At 37.7% G+C, this 22,948-nt stretch overlaps 2 protein-coding genes across 2 annotated transcripts; one reads left to right on the top strand and one right to left on the bottom strand.

Moving 5' to 3' along the window:
• Positions 1–968: 968 nt before the first annotated feature.
• On the bottom strand, positions 969–11,217 carry LOC134673199 (dimethyladenosine transferase 2, mitochondrial). The gene is made up of 7 exons (XM_063531150.1): positions 10,728–11,217; positions 4,188–4,329; positions 3,768–3,907; positions 3,272–3,421; positions 2,689–2,828; positions 1,796–1,960; positions 969–1,181 (listed from the first exon to the last, which is right to left on the bottom strand). The coding sequence occupies exons 1-7, from the start codon at positions 11,130–11,132 to the stop codon at positions 1,025–1,027; spliced, it is 1,299 nt and encodes a 432-aa protein (XP_063387220.1). The 5' UTR covers positions 11,133–11,217; the 3' UTR covers positions 969–1,024.
• Positions 11,218–14,940: 3,723 nt separating this feature from the next.
• Positions 14,941–22,551, top strand: LOC134673200 (uncharacterized). Its single transcript, XM_063531151.1, has 5 exons — positions 14,941–15,142; positions 17,971–18,078; positions 18,337–18,414; positions 18,944–19,032; positions 22,222–22,551. Exons 1-5 carry the CDS (start codon positions 15,070–15,072, stop codon positions 22,450–22,452), a joined length of 579 nt encoding a protein of 192 aa, XP_063387221.1. The 5' UTR covers positions 14,941–15,069; the 3' UTR covers positions 22,453–22,551.
• Positions 22,552–22,948: the final 397 nt, after the last annotated feature.

Genomic DNA, 22,948 nt, shown 5'->3' with positions numbered 1-22,948 from the left:
TATTTTTTGTAATGCAGTTATTTTTTAGCCACCCTGTATTGTATAATGAGAAACCTAATACCAGACAGTAATGTTTAGTTATGTACCTATATGTATTATGTATAATGATCTAACATTGTTAAAATGTAAATATGCATTGTTAATAGAAGAGATAAACACTTATATCCTTTTTAGTGTTTTATTTATTTAAAAAGAATTACGTACAGAATAGTATTCGATTCAGCCTTATACACATTTCACAAAAGTAGCACTTATTGTATATAAGTATTTAGATATATGTATATGTATTTTGTGTCAACCGAGCGACCATCAACAAACTCGTACACATGTGTGACGTGAATGTGACAAATAATGTAGATGGCGTACAATAAGCGGTAAATATACAGCGCCATCTATCGCCATCAGCTGTCAAACTCAGGGGTACGATTTTGTTTTATACTTAACATCTTTACTAACTGCAGTACAATCAATAACTGGTAACAAGACAACACTGGCCAAAATGAAGTCTGATCTGACTGTAAATTCTTAAAGACACGTAGCAAAAGGAATTTCCAAAATTGACCCGCTTGTTTCTATCTCTATCGCACACGCATAGTTATATTGCTGTCCCGCTCGCGTCATTGACATTCGACATCATGGGTGGGACAGCAAAATAATTACCCGTGTGCGATAAAGGTAGGAAGGAAGGAACAGAGGGCCTACCGCGGACCAAGTTTGACGTGTTGCCTCTCTGTCACACTTGTAAATGTAACAGGGAGGCAACACGTCGAACGTGGTTCGCGGTAGGCCCTCAGGCGGGTCAATGTACGAAATTCCTCGTGGCAAGCTTCAATTTTGTTAGAATAGATCAAATGTGACGTTCCACGGCAAAATGTACCTTACGGCGGCTGGCACTTACGTCGCATAGCGCCACAATAATATTGGAGCGGCGTTAATAATAGCGTAAGCGCCAACCGCCATAAGGCCCGTGGGACGCCACATATTAAGATAACGGGCATGTTCAGTGCAACTAGCTTAAACTCAATCACGTCTCGTTTTCGGTATCTGAACTTTCAATATCGTCTATATGCGAGCCTATACTGGTTTTCTCGTCGTCTTCAGCTGCGGTCACGAACTTTGGTAGATTATTCTCCATGGATACCCGGAATGGACATTGCTCAAATTCCGGCCATGATATTAATCTGAAACAATAAAAAATATCGACATTAACTCTCTAAATACACATAACTGATAATTTTTTATTCGACTGCGCAACGCAAAGGAGGGTAATTATAGTTTAATTATTTTATTGTAAACTTTATTGCACATACAAAAAGTACAACAGGCGGACTTAATGCCTACCTAATGCCTCCTTAATGTTAATCATATAATACCTACCTAAATACGCGCCATATATTTCATTTTTGCCCGCCATGTATAACAACCCAATTTTTCTTATATAATAAAAGAACCAAAAACTACCATAAGTCGATATCGCATGTGGCATTGGAAAATCAGTTTGTACTTAGAATGTATGAGGATACAGTAAATAATGAAATGAGGTTTCTTTGAGCATAAAAGCCATAATTATGCTTCCATATGATGACATAAAGAAAAACTTAAGATATACGAAGAAGAAAAAGTTTAAGATAGTGTGCGTGCATAGAAAAAAAGATGAGGTCATAACTCCTGTCCTTTTTTGGTCGGGTCAAATTGATTCAAATGGCCTAAAGATCAATCGTACCGATTTTCATACTTTTAACACCCTTTGCAGCGTGTTTTGACGAATCGTTAGCACTAAGAAGTAAAAACGTACCTTTTAAACACAGTAATCTTCTGCTTCAGATTGAGGTCTCCGAACTCGGTGAATATCGTCATGTGCGGCAGCGGCGCGTCGCCGGCGCCCGGCGCCAGCCGCCGGTCGCTGTCCGGCGGGTCCTGGCCCGTGATCAGCCACACACCGCAGCCAGGTATCCATTGTCTGCGAACACATCATTTTGTAAACTGAGATAGATGTCATATACCTAGTAAAGATAGTTTTTTATTCAAGTAGGCATATTACAATGCGATTATGAACATCAACTAAAGCTACACCGGCTCCAACCCTACACCTCTGCCTCGAAAAGATTTAAATCCCCCCTCAATTGGAAGAGGGTATCCCAATACGGGACCGGCAACAAACTCGACAGGACACAACTTTTCAATTGCTTCACAAAAATTTGAAATAAAGAAAAAGTGACCAAGTCCACCGGTGGCCGAGGCCGGAATTGAACCGGCATCTTCAGCTTACGCGGCTAACGTCCTGACCACTAGACCCTCTGACCACGGCGGTAACCTTCCCAAAATCTCTAGTATATGTTTTCTTTGAAAAGCTTGGCGCCTTTGACCAACTCTAAGGGCGAGCAGTATATGCTTGCACTTACGCGAATACGTTACGGGTTTACGGAATAGCGAGAGAGATGAGACACATTGATTTTGATTTAGTTTTACAAGCGTTTATTTACTTTTATCTGTTCCTGTGTGACGACCACTTCAGATTCCGACTGGGATGAAATTTTGCATCGAAGTACCGCCCCCTTCTCAACACAAATGCGGAGCACTTGGATTGGACGGAAAGACTGACTTAATTCACCTGCGCTGCATGGTGATTTGGCGTTGTGGATTTCTGCACTAGTTATCGAGCTGTATAATTTAAATAAACATACTTACTCTAACATTGGAATCACCCTCGTGGACTTGGAAAACATGTGGGGCTTGAAGAAATACCATAGCAGTGGCAAATACTCAGGTGGAACTGGCAGCTCTCGTTTTTGGGAGATATTCACTAAGTACAAACGATGCTCATCCATCTGAAAAATCGATTTAGGTTCATACTTTAAAAATGTTAGGACAAGGAAAAATAGAGAAAATAACCAATAATTTAATTGCCTGTTTGAATGGCACTTTTGCTTACGATGCGCAACGTTGCGGCAACAAATACAGCAGGCGCTTTTTTTCCATGTTTGTGTGACCCGCCGTATTATTCATTTTTCGTTAAGATATAGCCAATTACTATATAGTTGCCATAATATATGTATAGAATAGAGGTTCCCAAACTGTGCGCCGTAGACGGTAAAGACCCGCAGTGGGGCAATCCTCCTCACGATGGTACCTACTTAACTAATTCGCATAGCTTAGCTCGGTTAGGGCGCCGAGATTAAATTTTATACTTGCAAGTGCGCCACTTTGGAGTGATAAGAATTGGAAACCCTAGAAGATAAACTTGTAAAGTTTAGATAATCTTAATATTTACCAGCGTAACCCTCTTGTTGGTTGTGGGGTGTGTCCATGGCAAGAAATGTACTTTTGGTACATTTGCAAGTATTTTGAAATCAAATAGAAGCTGGAACAGAGTTGGCACCGCCATATGCTTTCTATTCTGTATCTCATTGTCCGTTAGGAACTGGAAAAATAATCATCAAGCTGATACAATTTACATAACTGCTGAATAGGTCTACAGGTCTAATATGTTAATATAGTTTTAATTATAATTAATAACTAAACAATTATAACAAATAATCATTTTACTTCGGTATGTGGGTAGATTAATTTTGACAGAGTTGAATATTATTCCTCAGACTCCCATTGGCCACAAACACCGTAATGCGTGTACAGGGTTTGCAAAGTTGGAATGCATTTTAAATTCATTATATGCAATATAATCAGTAAAGTTTTATTTCGTGAGTAACTATCATGGGTTTATTTCAGAGTTTAGAACATTTTAGTATCAAATTTTACTATTAACTTACTTCATAGTGATGTCCAGGCATAGTGATGAACAGATCTGGTCTGCCTAGATGGCTAGTAGTGTTTTGAAATACTATGGTGTTTATTAAATGTTTGACGAAAGACAGGCCAGGCATTGATCCTACTATTGTAACCACTCTATCTGGAAGATAAATGATGTAACATAGTTAAGCATTATCATGTCATGTACATTTTCATGCAATGCAACCGTTCATGAATCAAATACACCAGTCATGTTGACAACAAGTTATGTTTCACTAGTCTACCTTTTAACATAACTTAGAATTAAATATATTATGTTTTGACTTAAAAATATTTAAGGCTGTTATTGTAGTGTTGGGTGTCAGGGTTTTGAGACTGAATTCTCTTGAGAAAGTATTAAATCCAGTTACAGTAAAAAATATTGCACAAGGAAAACATACCAGGATCATCAGTTGCCAAGTCACCCAACAACTCTTGAATTCTGTTCCCTTGGTCCATCTTATCTTGAAATGCAAGCTTCCACATCCCAAAAAAGTCTGCTATTTTAAATTTCACTCGTCCAGGGTAATTTGATTCTAATTCCTGCAAATGTTTGTTATTTAGGTTTCAAAAATGGCTGTATTATTTTTAAATATTTTAGTAGGTATAAAAATTCAACAATAACCCATATAACCATTCCAGTCGCAGAATCATCAAAGTGGTAACTAAATGTCAGATGTGTCGTAACAGAGTCCACACAATGTGTCTAGAATTGTTTCGAAACAAAGTGTCGTCGCCGTGTGTACACTTTTCCGTAACAAGGTGTCGACACATTTGTGTGCACTTTGCGTGCGGTTTGCGACTAAATCTGACAGCAAATTTTTGACAGCAAATGTCAATATAAAATACCTCTTGAAAACCAAGGTTTGTCAAACTACTATTAGTGTCTCGTGTGCTCGTAAGTAATTCTAGTAAGTCATCATGGGCGATGCAAATGATAATAATCGACCAAAACCATATAAACACCCAACGACCGTCAACCTTTTACAGAAAAGTTTTTAAAGAAATGCAATAAGCTACTTAGGTCAGCCAACGAATGCTCCAAAAAGTTGTAGAGGGAAATGCTCGGAACACAATTTTTGACTCTGTAACTTGGTTAGTACAAGTTAGGAGGTGAACATATCAAAAGTCCCCGGCCGTAGCCCTGGAGCGGGGGGAAGAGAGGGGGCTTTGAAGGTCCCATTTTCCGGTTTTTCGATTATATCTCGGAAACTATGCATCTTAGCGACATGGCCACTTATACAAAATGAAAGTTAATTTAATTTGTTACAAGTTTATTCAGTCAATTTTTTCGATATGTTGAATAGTTTTTGAGATATCCGCTCTTGAAAGTTTATTTAGGACTCTCAATTTTATCTAGATATATCTACATCAGTGAAGGTGCTAGGCCGTGTATGGTATCGTTTTCGCATAAATCTGGGTTGCTGAATCCATTTAAGGTATCACATTGACACCATTCCACAAAATTAAAAAAAATCTTTTTAGGGTTCCGTACCTCAAAAGCAAAAAACGGAATTCTTATAGGATCACTCGTGCGTCTGTATGTCTATCCGTCTGAATACACAAAATAGTTCTTTACCTATAGATGACAGGAAAACCTATTAGAAATGTGCAGTCAAGCGCGAGTCGGACTTAATGTACGGAACCCTTAATACGCGAGTCCGACTCGCACTTGGCCGGTTTTTTTTAAACTCCTCTTGACGCTTAACCGCTGAACCGATTTCGTTGAAATTTGGTATAGAAATAGTTTGCGTCCTGGAACAGGACATAGGATAGATCTTATAACCAAAATCATCTTTTGAAGGTGTGAAAAGTGGCGTGGAAATTTGTACGGGAAATCAATAACCGCTAAACCGATTTATATTAAATTTGGGATGGTCTACATCTTTGATTTAGTTAAAAATGATAAAAAAACATGACCACAAACCTAAACTTACACAGTATTAACTTCAAGAAGTCAATTCTGAATTCCCCCCTACACCTCATTTCACACCTTTAAAGGATGATTTTTGAGATAACTTATTATGTCCTGTCTCGGGACTCAAAATATATGTGTACTAAATTTAAATTAAAACTGTTCAGCAGTTTAAGCGTGAAGAGGAGTTTAAAAGAAAGTATTTTAATAAGTTTATATGTTTTTACTTTGGAATGGTGTCAATGTGATACCATAACTAAATTTGGTACTGCGAATTTATACGAAAATGATACCAAACATGGTCTCGTAGCTTTACTGTTGTAGAAGTCAAAATAAAATTGAGAGCCCTAAATTCTTATTACTTGGCCAAACTTGTGTAGAAGGAAAAGGAAAAATAATAATAATAATAATAAGCCCGCAGGGCAGCTTGTGGCGAGCTGTTGGGGAGTAACGACCCCACGGACCCGAGTGCTCCCGAGAGTCGGTCAGGGTCTCCGTCTCCGGCGTGTCTTCGTCGGCCGGAGTGGAACCCAAGGGGACCCGCAGGACTCTCAGCTCTGGCTTGCCTTCACTGGCCGTCCAGAGAGGAGTCGCTAGAGCTATATGCTCCAGGGGTGGAAGTGAAAGATGCATAAGACGCGAGTTGGCACAGTGGCTGGTAACAGCCACTGGGTAGAAAGCGGCGCACACCTCTCGACATCCCTGAGCCGCTCACACCGATGTTGCCCCTGGTCGTCTTCGCGACGGCAGTTTCAGGGGCCCATCTAGTCAGCGGCAAGTCACCACCTGCCTCGATAACGTGTGTTAGCATTGTTATGGCAGGTGTCCGAACTCTTTACAATAGCCCAGTCTCATTGTCCACCCAAACTTCAATCCATAGACCGGTATACTATTCACTTTTGCTGCAATAGTCCCAATGCCTGCTGAGACCGGTTCATGGGTGTCTATTGTTGCACCTGTGAACGGGTTCCAGCAGGCGTTCTACATGACATTAAAGCTCTCCAAGGGGCCTCTACGTGTTGGATCTGTGTCCCCACGCAAGCCTATCAAAAAACCGGGATTATAGGCCCGTGATATCCAAAAGGAGATACAAATAATAATAAAATACTTTATTGCACACTACAAAACAAAAGATACAGAAAAAAACATTGGAGTTTAACGGTGTAGGTAACAACAGGCGGACTTATCGCTAAACAGCGAGCGATAAAAATAAAAGTCTTCGGCAGGAATATAAGACACAAATATAATTTTTATTTTTGCGTTACTATTTCAATCATCAAATATAAACATAGCTTGATTATATTATTCTAGTGAGATCCTCATAGATAAACAAAAACATTTACTTAAAGAATTACAAGGTCGAAATGTCACGGAACTTGTGAGAGTAATATGTGAAAAATAAAAACTTTTATGACCAATAAATCTGGACACAATTTAAGAAGCATACAATTGCGTCGAGGAATCATCTGTATTTTTGCTTGTTTCATTACCTCCTTGCTTCTTTTTTTGTCCTTTGTATTCTGTAGCAATTTGTTAGATCTGAAAATAAAGATAACTTGCGTCGTCACGGATGTCGATTTATAGGTTTTAGGGAGTGCAGAATTCGAAAACGATGATCATTTTATAATCCAAGATGGCGGCTACGTATTTTGTCATAAAAGTCGTCATGAATATCGTTTTATAGGTTTTAGGAAGTGCCGATTTCGAAAATGATGACCAGTTTGGAATCCAAGATGTGTGCCGTGCACTTTGTCATAAAAGTCGTCATGGATATCGTTTTATAGGTTTTAGGGAGTGCAGAATTCGAAAATGATGACCATTTTGGATTCCAAGATGTCTGCCGTGCACTTTGTCATATAAGCCGTCATAGATGTTGATTTGTAGGTGTTAGGAAGAGCAGATTTCGAAAATGATGACCATGACCAATAAAACGACATCCATGTCGACTTTTAACATAGTGCATGGCCGCCATCTTGGATTCCAAAATAGTTATTATGTTCGGAATCTGCGCCCCCCAAAACCTATAAAACGACACCCATGACGACTTTTATGAAATAGTGCATGGCCGCCATTCTGGATTCCAAAATGGTCATCATTTTCGAAAGCGGGGTCCCCTAAAACCTATAAAACGACATCCATGACGACTTTTATGACATAGTGCATGGCCGCCATCTTGGAATCCAAAATGGTCATCGTTTTCGAAATCTGCGCCCCCTAAAACCTATAAAACGACACCCATGACGACTTTTACGACATAGTGCATGGCCGCCATTTTGGATTTCAAAATGGTCATCATTTTCTAAATCGGGGCCCCCTAAAACCTATAAAACGACATCCATGACGACTTTCATGACATAGTGCTAGTGTCCGACCGAAGGTTCGGTTTCGGTTTCGGCCAGTTTCGGCCAAAAAATCATGTTTCGGCCGTAGTTTCGGTTTCGGCCAAAATACGGCCGAACCTTTCGGCCGGGCCGAAACTTACGAAATGGTACTTCGGACAAAGACCAAAAGTTGGGGAATAAGTAGGACAACAATATTAATATCTAGGTACATATACTGATTCATGTATAGGTGGTATAGGTACCTACATCATTTAATTGGTTTATTATAAAACACAATTCCACTAGTGAGGGCGCCACTGGACGGTCGACTCAGTCTTAAGAGGCTGTCAATACCTATAACGCGCACACTGTCTGATTGTATCGGAGTGAATGAGATAGCCGTTGGCCGAGTATCCGCTCGGCCCGAGTCGAACGATGTCTTTTTCGCTCTTATTCAATCACTTATTCAGTCATTTTCCTATCTACCTCTAATGACAAATTTTAAGCGAGGCTAAAGGTTACGCTCAACTAGTGCTGCAAAGTTGATTTTCTCAATAGTTAATATTTTGCGAGGCTGAACAGCTGACTATTGATTAAAACGAAGAAAAAACCCTTAAAAGTGCCCCCAGTACAGTTTTTCATACGAATGCTCAACCTTAGCCTCACTTTTTACCTCAATTTACCATTGGTTTGTGTTCCACATGTCCTCTACTTCAGCTTAACCTTTGGCCTCGCTGCGCCATGCTCAGCCTGCGGTCTCGCTTTTTAATACAATGGACATTGGTTGGAGTCTGTGCTCAACTACTTATTTTGAAGCCTGAAGCACGGCTTTGACTTCGCATGAAAGTTCGCCTCACTGGGGCACTTCGGACTTTTAGGCCCAGGTGAAGATCGGTACCCGGCCTTAAGATATTATTAACAAAAAATTTCGCGCTCGCTGCGCTCGCGTTTTTGCTTGACCCTGTATCTACATGTTAGCTTGACTGGTGAATGAATAGAGTTACACCAAGAAAATTCTGCAATGATTTTGATAGCTTACGCAGTGCAACTAGTGCAAATGTTATTTATACGTCTTATTTCATAGAAGTTTTGACGTTTAAAATAACACTTGCATTGCGTGTGTTATCAAAATCGTTGCAGAATTATCTTGGTCTAACTCTAGTAATTTTCTTAAAAAACTGCTTAAGTAACATACATTTCAAGGACATTGGGTGTTGACAGCCCCATAATATGTCTGTAAAAGCGGTTTTATGTCATTTTTTCAACGATTCTAACAAGTCTACAAAAGTTTCGGTTTCGGCCGAAACTAGAGCCAAAGCCGAACATTCGGTTTCGGTTTCGGCAAAAAAACATGTTTCGGTCGGACACTACTGATAGTGCATGGCCGCCATCTTGGAATCCAAAATGGTCATCATTTTTTAAATCTGCGCCTCCTAAAACCTATAAAACGACACCCATGACGAGTTTTATGGCATAGTGCATGGCCGCCATTTTAGATTCCAAAATGGTCATCATTTTCAAAATTGGGGCCCCCTAAAACGTATAAAACAACATCCATGACGACTTTTATGACACAGTGCATGGCCGCCATTTTGGATTCCAAAATGGTCATCATTTTCGAAATCGGCACTCCCTAAAACCTATAAATCGACACCTATCTCGACTTTTATGACAAAGTGTTTGGCTACCATCTGCATGCAAGACATTTCTATTATTTTTACGTACAAAAATGGCCCCCTGTCAACTTCCAACCGAGATTTAATCGATAATTTATTCGATTAATATTCAGATTAATTCAATTTCAATCTATGTTAGGTCGACTAAACTAATCGCGATTAAAATTTGAGGATTAACTTTTTTATTCCATTAATTAGTCGAATAAACAGTTAATCTATTAAGTCCCATCTCTGACCACGGCATTTTTACACTTTGAGAATATCTGAAAACAAATGAACACAAGGAGCCATTTTGCAAATCCAGTAACTTTGTATTACTTTTGACAGCGCGTGTCATGTGTCTACACAGAGTCGACACAAAGTCGAAACATTTGCGACTACTTTGTGACTGCAATATTTCTCAGCCTTAAACCATATTTATACATCATAATTAACAAGTTTCGTAGTATGTAAAGCGTTATTTCTGTTATTTAAGTATAGTATACGCATCGAAGTACTAAAAATGCATCAAATAATATATTTATGAACACAGGCACTGAGAAGTAAACAATTTAATTTCCGGCTAAACTAAAACAATGTGGTGGCGCGTTGATTATATTACACTTAGTTTATCAAATCACTCGAGCAGTTTAATTCCCCATTATAATTTAAGTCCTATTGTAATATAAAATGCAAACAATATATAATTACGTCTTGTAATCCGTTTTAGAGATGCCGTATTAATGACACTTATTTTTATTTCACTATTTTTCCATCTGACAGTTTCCATTTGACAGGAACAAAATGAACGAATGAACGAATGATATTGGCATAAAGTAGTCGCAAACACGAAACAATGTGTGCACACGGCGACCACACTTTATGTCACTTTGTGTCATGTGTCGACCCTTCCCCATTTCTGGTAACTGTGTCGACACGGCGACGACTCTGCGACTGGAATTGTGACCGAAACAGACGGTGTCGACACAAGATGTGTCTACACCGCGTCGTAACGGCGACTGGAAATGGTTGTATGGGAATGATGCTTACTTTTAGATATTGAGAAAAATGGCTGGAACTTTCATACATGTATAGATGACTTTTTTGGCATTGTAGTAATTCCTTACTCAAAATTCCCAATCCTGGATTAACTTCAACTACAGGAGAGGGTATTATCAGGTTTTTCTTTACAGCCTGGACAATTTCTTTGGCAGTACCTTCATTTATAAGGTACATACTCTCAGGAGCTTTGTATTTCCTTAAAAGAAACTTCGGTATCTGATTTTTAATACCAGCATATTCAGGTGTATTTTCAATATAGTTCATGACATCTTGGGCAACTTTCGGAGGTGGTTTTTCGTCTTTAGTTTTGTTTAATTTGTGTCGCAGCCTTACGGAGTTCCGAAAAGTTAAATTTATTACACAGGAAGGAGTATATCTTACTGATTGTATCATGTTAAACTTTAAAAATTAACCTTTTCATTTATCAATGAATCTTGTTGGTTATTTGTGCCGATTAAGCGACAACAACCAGCAGGCACTCGTAACCATTTAATAGTTAATTAAAATAATTCAAGTTAAGATAAGATTCTAACTATTCAGAATTTGTAATATTTCTTTACTTTACTTTGGAAACAGCAAGTAAACACATGGTAAACACCCAAACGAACATACCAGTAAATATAATATAACTGTCAATGTCAAACAACTGTCACAACAAATGTGACATGAAATGGGTGTGTTACAAAACAGTAAAATAAGTCTGAATTGAATACCTATAATCGCGTTCCATACAGTTCTATACCCCATAATGATAAGGAGATCCCCAAAGAGTAGTATAATATATACAGGGTGGAAAGATAAGTCGGGCCGTGGAGGGAAACTACCTTAAATCCTTAAGCTGGCTCATTTTACTTAAAGGAGACATTCCTTTATTTTTAAAAAGAAACAAAACTGCATTCAAAGATTTTTTATTTTTTTCTTCAATTTTGCTTGTCTAAAAAAATTTTGAGTACGAAATATTACATTTTATGGATATTTTGTACGACAGACGAGTGTAAGACCTAATGTTTCTTGGAGAAATGTTATCATTTACATTAACTTTATCGACTAGTACAATAAAATTGCGAGTTTATATTTTTTGGAATTTTAAGTCGGTTCGAGTCCCGGGCGAGGCAAGCGAGTTTTAGAAAATCTTTGAATGCAGTTTTGTTTCTTTTTAAAAATAAAGGAATGTCTCCTTTAAGTTAAATGAGCCAGCTTAAGGATTTAAGGTAGTTTCCCTCCAGAGCCCGACTTATCTTTCCACACTGTATATGGAGATCCCCTTGTGTTATTTTTTTTAGATTGATTACTATTTATGCGTTACCGTTAACTTTTTGTTCTCATTAAGAAATATTTAATGGAAAGTTACGACGCAAAAACCTCATTCGATGCACAGTATCATTTCATTCATTTCTGAACGTCTGGCTTGTCCAGACGGGGAAAAATTTTCGCCAATCTGATTAAATTGTCCGATCAAATCAGGTCGTGCGGACGCAAACGCCAAATTGGCTCGCCGAATTCAACCACCGATAATGGCCGACATTACCGATAAAATGAGGCGCGGACGTGAGAATACTAATTTGTGACGCCCTGACGCCAGTATTTTCGTATTGGGACATTTTTTCAATTTAGAGCGCTCTAATAATTATCACCATAAATCTAAAATTGGTGATTAAATTGGAAATTGTCGTCAATTTCATTTCTGATCAAATCGGTCGATTTGATCACCCCGTCTAAACACGCCTTAAAGTATGACATAGAAAATAACATTGTATACTCCAAGTATACTCTGTCAAGCAAGTGCCGTCAGCAGAAAAGAGCAGCAAATTTATACTGGTCAAGCAAATCTTGGCAGTAGAAACAGGCGCAAATTTCAAATTTTCTATGGAACGATCACCCTTCGCGCCCACATTTTTAAATTTGCCGCCTTTCTATACTGACAAGACTTGTTTGACCACGTATAAATGTAGGCGCCAAGGGTTAGAGTCCATTAGAGTCTGTGCGGAAATAGAAGAGTCGTGAAATGTATGCATAATGTATGGGACAATTAATACAAACTTGTTTGACCGGCTATATAAAAAAAAAGCGGCCAAGTGCGAGTCGGCCTCGCCCATGAAGGGTTCCGTAGCAGCAAGTAACATAATAAAATTGCGGTTTAAGATTTATGACGTATTAAAAAAAACTACTTAGTAGACCTCGTTCAAACCAATTTTCGGTGGAAGTTTGCATGGTAATGTATAGCTGGTCAAGCAAACCTTGTCAGTAAAAAAAGGCGCGAAATTCAAATTTTCTATGGGACGATATCCCTTCGCGCCTACATTTTTCAAATTTGCCGCCTTTTTCTACTGACAAGATCTGCTTGACCAAGTATACATCATATATATTTATTTAGTTTTATCATTCTCTTATTTTAGAAGTTATAGGGGGGGGGGGGACACATTTTTACCACTTTGGAAGTGTCTCTCGCGCAAACTATTCAGTTTAGAAAAAAATGATATTAGAAACCTCAATATCATTTTTGAAGACTTATCCATAAATATCCCACACGATTGGGTTTATTGAAAAAAAATTTTCACCTCAGCAGCTCGAACAAGGGTACTTTGCTTCTTAAAAACAGTGAGCAAAATGCGATTTTGCTCACTCATACTGTCCCACTGAGTGAGCAAAATGCGATTTTGCTCACTGAGTGAGACAAAATGTCATTCAAGTGACTTTTATAGTCAAATGTCATTTCAACATGCAGGGTCTAATACAAGTTCGATATACTTGGGTTCTATTATCTCTGTCCCTCTAGGTATGTTCTCACTGCTTAGGGTGAAATATTTTGTGTACTACACGAGATCAAAGTTATTTACATCTCGTGCGCTTTTGAATCCCTTACTACGCTCAAGATTCTAAATTAGATTCACTCGCTACGCTCGTGAATCTATTATAGAATCTTTCGCTTGTACGGGACTCAAAATAAGCACTCGAAGAAGTATCAAACTTTGATCTCTTGTTGTACAAATAACTATTTTTAGTTTCAGTTGTAAGTATGGGGAAGCCCCAAAATTTATTGATTTTTCTTCTATTTTTGTGTGAAAATCTTATTGCGGTTCACAGAATACATCTACTTACCAAGTTTCAAGAGTAGGTATAGTTCTTATAGTTTCGGAAAAAAGTGGCTGTGACATACACGGACAGACAGACAGACATGACGAATATATAAGGGTTCCGTTTTTTGCCATTTGGCTACGGAACCCTAATTACAATTTCGGGAATAATACAATTGGTTTTGGTTACTTCTAGGTAGAGGCAAATTTTATTTATCGCTAAAGAGTAATATCTTCCAGACAACCTTTGCGTAGGTATATGATATGACCTATGTATATGCGATTATGAGGTCACTTACGGTTGGGATTCAAATATTGGTACTACCTACCTTGTCACACAGTCATATGTCCACGGAATGTTGTGGTCATTCACAGAACCTAACCGTAGTGGGGTTTTTATTTCGTTAGGTAATTCGACTTGTCGATGATCTTAATAGTTAATTTAGATAGTACCTACCTAAGTAGTCCATGATGATGCATTATGGAAAGCAACACCTCAATACTTTGAAGGTATACTGTATACCGAAGAATTGTAAGTAACGTACAGTCAGCAAAACGATTAGCTTATTAGCAGCCCCTTATTTTTTAATACAGCGGGTACGTGGTACGTACATACATAATAGAAAAAAAAAACGAAAAACATAACCCTCCTCTCCTTCGGCAGTCGGGTGATTAGATGAGGTCAATGATAATTTTGAGATCAAAGTTGGGCTCCGAGCCTAGTCGGTATTGACCCTGCCTACGAAGCAGGAGGCGGGTAGAATTTTAAAATAGGAAACGGATATGTACAATAATTGTACATACGTGAGTTTGATCACATATTTCCGTGCAAAAAATTAAAAAAATTGCAAAAAAAAATTAAAAATTGCGTGCAAAAATTTATTTCTGACGATCACAATATAGATTCTTATAAATTGACATTAATGTAATTTGTACTGTAATCATATGTTGTGAAATAAATAAATCTAATCTAATCTAATCTAATCATGGGAGTAACGTCATTCCTTTATCTGTAATTTTACATTTTCCCCATGAGTCATGGCGCAAATTGATATTAATTTTGACTTGTAATAATTAATCAACGTCGTCGAATGCATCAGATTTACAGTCGCTGAATTGGCGTTATCAGGTGATAATCTGATAATATTGTACTCGCCTATAATTATACCTTACGTTGGCGTGCGCCCGTTGATATAATTTCAGTTTCAAAAGCATTTGTTGTCACGCGCGAGTATATTTTGTTAACATAAAAAAAAATGTTTCTGTTCAATCTTATACTGCTGCTGGCGGCAGGAAATATTGCAGCGGCAGTGGTATTTGAGGATTGTGGTGAGTTTTAACTGCTCTACGCGCTGAGTAACTGACGTCTAAGTTCTATCAATCTCGAGAACGTTCTCCGTTAACTGTGGGAAATATTGTCGAGCGTGAAAGTTTCCCTTATAAAATGGAGAATGCTCACTAAAACGGCGCAATTCTAAGCCTAAGGCCTTATGGTTCCGTACCTTTTCAATTGCTCTACCCCGGAAACATATTCTAGAAACTGATCCACTACCCACAAAACAAAAGTATTTCAAGCAATTAAATAGAGATACATTTCAGGATTTCGTCACCTCCAACAAATATCTGTTTTATTATACCTATCCGGGATTAATTCGCTACCAGATTTGGAACTGAAACACCTAACATAGGTTAGTTATAGTTATGGTTTCAGGTAAATAGATGACAATTATGTAAGTAAAAGTAAGTAAAACATGTAAATTTACAAATAATATGTTGTAGTTGTGAGAAATGTCTATTCGATTTCAGTTTGTAATACAAATACATATAACTGCTCACTGTAGCGTGCTGAAGCTAAGGATCCCGTAATCTGTAAATCAAGGTAAAGAGATAAGTAATCCTAAGAATATTAATCATCAGAATCTACTAGTAGTACCCTACTACCTACATAATAATACAACACTATTAACTTATGTGTAGATACCTACGCTACATACGTAGACGTAACTAGTAGGTACCCAGTTGCAAAAGGACATACTATACCCACATTGTGAATGAAATTCCATTCATAAAGTGGGTATGCACTTTTGCAGTGCGCTACACCTATTTGGGTAATATCAAATTACATCCGAAGGTCGATTAACTTTGAAATGACTCTACGGGTAAAGATGAAATTAAGGGTGTTTTTCGGAATTACCCGGTAGTGACTCTGGCTGGGAATTAGGTATTATAGGTACTCGCAAACAATATGTATGACAATGAATTATTGAATAGTAGTATCTTTATTCGCTTATTGACTTCTGGTTATTATAAAAGATTAAGATTGCGGCTGTGATTGAAGTGTATTGTTCTACTTATCTACTAGCTGTAGGTAGTAGCTACATTTATATGTCCGCGTTCTGGTGGATCCGCTCACTTGGGTATTTGTCTGTGGCATAACCCTCCCTTCTTTAAGAGGTAGGTATATTTCTAAAAAACATGCCAAATCTCGTCAAAATCCGTTCGCTAGTTTATCGATGAAAAGTTAACAGACAGTTACCTACTTCGTACCTAATACTCAATAATATTAATTACTATTGGATACGAGATAACTATGGAATATTTAGGTAGCAAAAGGACACGCTTTGCTACCTAACTATTTTATAAACCACAATGTAAGTTTAGGCCTGTAGAGTTATAGATCCAAAATCCCATACCTACATATTTCTATGTACAGTATAATAACTATAATAAGCAACACGAAACCTAGATTGTCTTACCGAGTAATAAGTATCTACCTAGTAGGCCGCCTTGGTTGCCTTTTAAATTTTGACTTGAAATACAAATAAAACATAAACATATATTATAATCTTAATCCTTTAGATTCAGCTTAGATAATCAGCTTAAGACGGCTAAATGTTTTGTAAACGATAACAAAAGTGCATCAGGATCATCAATTAGGATTATCAATAGGTACTCGTACTACTAATATACTAGGTAGGTACTTATATGTCTATCTATCTACCTAAACTTATTGTACATACTCATATTATTATGATAATATATTAATATTTCCCCTATACTAGGTATAACCACACTTTTGCATAATACCTATACAGATTCCTTGGTCCTAGGCAAAAAAAATAAGAATATCAAATGACGCGAAATAATAATCGATGTAAAAAGTCGCGATATCCGCGATCAAATAGCTGCCCGTTAGCTTTGAAGACGGTCTTAGCGTTTGTTTCGTCTCACAGTTATGTATTCAAGATTGGCGCTACAATTGGAATAAGTATTATCATCATCATCATCAAGTATATAGGTACATACTATAAGTATATATGTAGTAACTTATATTATAAACGAATACACGAAGAGCTACCTTCGATTTTTTAATCTTGACGATCGATTACAACTGCATTATAACACTTGTAAAACATATTAAAAATAGACTACGAGTATATTATTCATGATTATCCAATCATGAATAATATACTCGTAGTCTAATTTTAATATGTATAGGTGTATGTACCTCACTGACGACTATTTATAACATCTGGGAACTTTAATTTATAGAAGTCATTATTAAACACTTATATATCTAAGGTTAGTCCGGTCGTATTAATTTGAATACATGAATAACGTCAATGACCACCGGTCGTTGTCAGCTTAATACCTATCTAGTCCATGTCCTTTTAAAAGCGGCACGAGTTGTGCAGCGCCGCATAAAATACATCTTTCTAAATAACTACCTATATAGTGACTTAATATTAGTTCTTTATTCTATATCTTTTCCTATATTATCATCCGGTAATTACCTACGCTTATTAGGTTACACGCGCCTAGTCCCTAGCTCGCTCACCGAATCACTGAGGTAAAACAGCAGGGGCCCATTTCTCGAACGATATTAGTCTAATATTATTAGTGTGTTGTCATGGCAACCCATACGATTTGACAGTTCGTGGACTAATAATATTACTCTAATATCGTTTGAGAAATGGGCCCCAGAAAGCGCAAATATGTAGAGTCGGTCCATGTTAAGTTTTCGTGTCAAGTGAAGCGCTCCCATGGGATATGTACCTATTTACCTATGCGTTTATTGTCAGTGACAAGCCAGAGAAAACTTAGCGTGGTTAACTTACTTTAATGGACGTTTTATTATTGATTTCATCTTTGTCCAGGATCAGCGTACGAATTGGATGAAGTTAACATAGATGGGTGCGGCATGAGGCTGCCCTGCGTAGTCACCTTGGGTGAGAATGTTCCTGTCAACGTGAAGTTTTATGCTGGTAAGAACATATATGGACAGATTCCGTCAAATACCTACACACTTATACATTTTGGACCTTATTAAAATGTAATACTTAAGGTGCCAAATTGTCATACCTATAAGTATCTTGAGGGTACTAACAAATAAAGTTTACTTTCTTTTGTACAATCAATATACCAAAGTCAATTTTTTTTCGTTATTAAAAAATAAAATAAAAAATAAAAAAAATAGACTAAGTAGTTGGATTAATAAAAAAAAAGTAAAAATCTTGTTTCAGGCTTCTCATCAACGCAACTCGACCAGGATGTGGTGATCAATATCAACTTAATAAACTTAAAAACAAATGTTACTCCAGGTAAATTCGCTAATTTACTTATTTTCTCAAATAGGTATTGAGTTTCCGTAGTCAAAATGGCAAAAACGGAACCCTTTTATATAGTTTCGTCATGTCCGACTGTCCGTCCGTCCCTATGTAACAGCCATTTATGTCACAACCTATTAGGTATCGTACATATTTCAGTGATTATGGAAGGAAATGGAGTGAATATGTAGGTGTCTGTATCTGAGCCGCCACTAATTGTAAGTTCAAAGATTAACATAATTAACATTAAAAAGTAGGTATTTACTCCCCCTCTAACTTTTGAACCGAGCGTATAAAAAAAAGAAAAATAAAAATAAAAATAAAGCTGAACAAATATTCTCCATGAAAATGAGTTTGAATATATATGGTCGCCTGATCGGTTGACAATTTTGATGATGACAAGTTTTTCTTGTATGCCTTTGACTTATTATGTACGGAACCTTCCATAATACTGGCCCGACCCGCACTTGGGTTTTATAACATTGTAGCTATTCGTTTCTTATTACATTTCTTTATTTTTCAGAGCCCTGTGTAACTGTACATTGTCCAGTCCAGACCAACGCGGTCACTTCTTTTACCAGCGTTATGACTGTGCCCACCAATATGGCCCTGGTAATTATTGTATACCTATACCTATCATTATTTTAATCCTTCGATTGGACGGTCATATATAAGTGTATTCACTGTATTCACATGTATGAGAGTATGATCAATAGCATGATTAAACTTTGGTGGTGATATAACGATAGGTATTTTTCGGCGTTTGAACACTTCGAGCAACACGGAAGGGAGACGGCATTCGCACTATTTCCCCTCTGCCGAGGTACAAGATTCGCGCGTCAATTTAATCTAGCGCGGGTAATAAAACTAGTTGCACTTGGATTTTTCACTAGACCGAGTCCAGACGCGCGCGTGAACACTGCTGCACAAAAATGCCTGTTTGCTCGGTTTTTTGCTATAAAAAGAGGTCGGGGACATCAAATTTACAAAAAGAAAGTGTTACATTTCACATGTAATATTTTTTTTTACATATCATACGTTTAATTACATTTAAATACAATTATTATAGTTTAGTCTCAAGTATTTGTTGGATTTATCGATTTTGCTCGCTCAGTACAAATTGCGGATCGGTCGAGCGACAAATCCGACTTCTCATCTCTCAGAATACAATGACATACTTCAACGAAAATGTGTTAGTGTGCGTGTTGTGACACTAGTCACTCGTCCGTACACAAAAAGAGAACGAGGTTTGCAAGATTTGTCTTTGACGTGTGTCATTTTCTATGTATTTATGTCGTCATTACAGAGGGCCTACCGCGAACCACGTTTGACGTGTTGCCTCCCTGTCACACTTACGTATGAATTTACAAGTGCCATAGAGAGGCAACACGTCGAACGTGATTCGCGGTAGGGCCTCTGATTGGATTTTGTATGTAAGTGTGTGAGAAGTGCGACTGTGTGCACCTTCCCCCCGCGAAAAATGGCAGAAAGATTTGTACGGTGAGATATCGCTTGGGCCCCTCCCTTCCGACGTGTCGGAAGCCGGTGTTGCTCGAAGTTTGAACACATTTTCGTCTGTGGGATTTGTAAACAAGTACAATACATTGTTACAGCAACGCTAATATGTGTCACTAGCTTCTGTACTAGGTTGCTTTAATTTATCAAATATCTTTGTTCATTACATCACCGGCTTTAGCATCTATTAAATTAGGTACAGTAATAAAATACAGGATAAAATAGAGTCTGTCTAATACTGAAAGTTCTATTACTGATGCATAGGTAGGTAAAAGTAATTAATTTTTTGCCAGTCAGCAACGGGGCTATTCTTCCTCCACTCTGTCATTGTTGTAGAGTCTGTCTAATGAAAGTTGAACCTGCAAAAACGCGGTAATTCAACTTTTGTACGAATGGCATTGATGCCAATCGTACCTATTAGGTACCTACCTATGTTTTTATTCTTAAGATGTAAAAAATCTATTTCCATTTAGAACAATGGACTTTAAATTTTAATTAAATTGAAGGCTACAATGTTCGGAGCCGTGGTTGTTTTTATGGTAGTTACTAAATTTAAATTACTTAATTGCTTTATACTTTTTATGGCATAATTATAATTAAGTGTATGTGTTAATTATACATAATTAAGCCGTCTTGTTGGTCATCCTAAATATCGTTGGGCGGATAGAGTGGAGGCAGATCTCCGTGAGCTGGCGTGATACCACTCTGAGGGCCTACCGCGAATCACGTTCGACGTGTTGCCCGTCTGTCGCACTTGTAAATTCGTAAAGTGTGACAGGGAGGCAACACGTCGAACGTGGTTCGCGGTAGACCCTCTGGACCGAGAAAAGTGGCATGCTCTTGTGTTGGAGGCCAAGACTCATTTTGGGTCATCGCGCCAGCTAAGTATTAGTAAGTAATTAAGTAAGTACGTATGTATATTTATTAGATGAGTCTAACGAAAAGAAAAACAACAATAAGCCACAGTTAATTACTCAGACATAAACATAAATTACTATGACATATTAAATTAGTGCTCACTGTCCACAGTAGCGTGGGCCACGCTGCGTGGCGTACTTACTAAAAACTTGCTTTAATTCAATAGTAAAAAGTACTTACTGCTGCTAATTTTATGGCTCCTCTACACGTTGGCCCAACCTATTGGTCCAATATGTTGGGACAACTTGTAGAGGGGGTATTGGTGTCGGTTGGCTTTTGGCGCGCGGGATGGCGATGAGTTGGCCGCGGTGTCGGTTTTTCGGCCGCACATCAAAGGGATTGGCCAAGCGATTGCGGTACGCATCTACACGTGGCCCAATCGACAGTGCGTGCTCAGACGCGGTCGAGGGTGGACGTTTAAACTTTTTGTGTTTTTTTAAATTAAAAATGACGAATACGTGGCCGCTCCACGAAACTATAAAATTTTTAGAGCTATATAGGGGATAAAGCGTAATATGGAACCCCAAACATAAACACCACAAGGATAAAAATAAAGTAAGAATATCATTTTACTTATGTATGTTTGTACAGTCAGCAGCAATAGTTGCTAAGCTGGCTAGGTGTTCAAAATGGAGTTCTATTGCGATGGATAGATAACATCCACAATCTTCTTCTACGCCATTTCTTTTTAATTACTTTATTATTATGCACATTAAAAAAATGTTGGTACGTGGCGTATAAATAAATTGCTGCCGCGGCTAATGCTTTATTCACGTCCATCTTGGAAACCGGTCAGATCACAACTGAAATTCGCCATCGTGTAGTAGCGTTCCGACCAAGACACGGCCAACTCATGGGCCAAACGTTGGCGGAGCGTTTGGCCAACGTGAAGAGGAGCCATTAAATCGCCCTACCGCTCGCGACCCCTCGCTTGCAAAACTGTTTATTGGATGAGATGACATCACCCTGCCATGAGTTGTTTGTAACCAACTTTTTTTCGACTTAGTTTAATTTAAGCCATATATAAATTTTATAATGTCTGCGATGACGTCTGATTACAGACTAGCGCCTTTATATGGAGTAACTCGGTCCATATATTCTTTTAATTACTGAGATATAAAGTTAGATCAAGACAAGATTTTTATAGAACACGCAATGTAAGTGTTATTTTAAACTTTCAACTTCTATGAAATTATGACGTATAAATAACTTTTGCCAGTGCAAAAGTTATTTATACGTCATAATTTCAGCATACGCAGTCGTATGCTATCAAAATCATAGCAGACATATCAGTTACCTTTGACAAACTCTATTTTGCTGTGATTCACCTAAATAATTTTAACCACACGAAATCCTTATGACTTTCAGAATCAACGGGGCTATTTGCGTTGGCGAGTATACAATGAACAAGGCAGACAAGTGCTGTGCTACGCCGTGATGGTTCAAACTCAGAGTCCACTGCAGAAGATTCTTCGTCAAGCGATGGCCCGCGTCCAGGACACACCGAGCCACTCCCTCAATTTGAGCAACGTCAATGCTACTGAGCTATCATACATAGAGAAGATCGTGAACGGTCACTATCAGACGAATAGCAGATAATTCGACTGTTGTGTATATAAATATAGCTGTTGAAAATAGAAGGCAAAGTGATAATGAAAAGATAATGACAGACGTAATAAAACTGTGATTTACTGATAATGTATTGTATTGTACTTTAATGTCTTTGTTAGAGAAAAATAAAGATAATGATTAATTTGAAATCAGAAATAATTTACTATCAATAATTGGTAAAATGACATCAGTAGAAATGCCAAAAAGTAAACAATCGTTTTTTTACTAAAATACTAGTAATTAACAGATATGTTTTTCTAATAAATAATATACTTAAAGTGTAGGATGTGTGTAGGTATCAGATAAGAGTATAGGATTACCTAATAGTTCGAAGGTATGAGATTACGAAGTAATATACGCAAATTGGTTTGGATGTTTGCAATTTCTATTGAACTCCATTTTAAACCTTTTACCAATTAGATCGTAAAAACTAATTACCTATTATAATTCTAAAGACCATCAAAGTATACCCGGGCAGTTTAAC

This window comes from Cydia fagiglandana, chromosome 18, assembly GCF_963556715.1.
Source record: "Cydia fagiglandana chromosome 18, ilCydFagi1.1, whole genome shotgun sequence".
In the NCBI taxonomy this organism is placed as follows: domain Eukaryota; kingdom Metazoa; phylum Arthropoda; class Insecta; order Lepidoptera; family Tortricidae; genus Cydia; species Cydia fagiglandana.
The sequence above is the reverse complement of the archived record's forward strand: the minus strand, read 5'-3'. Positions and strand labels throughout refer to the sequence as shown.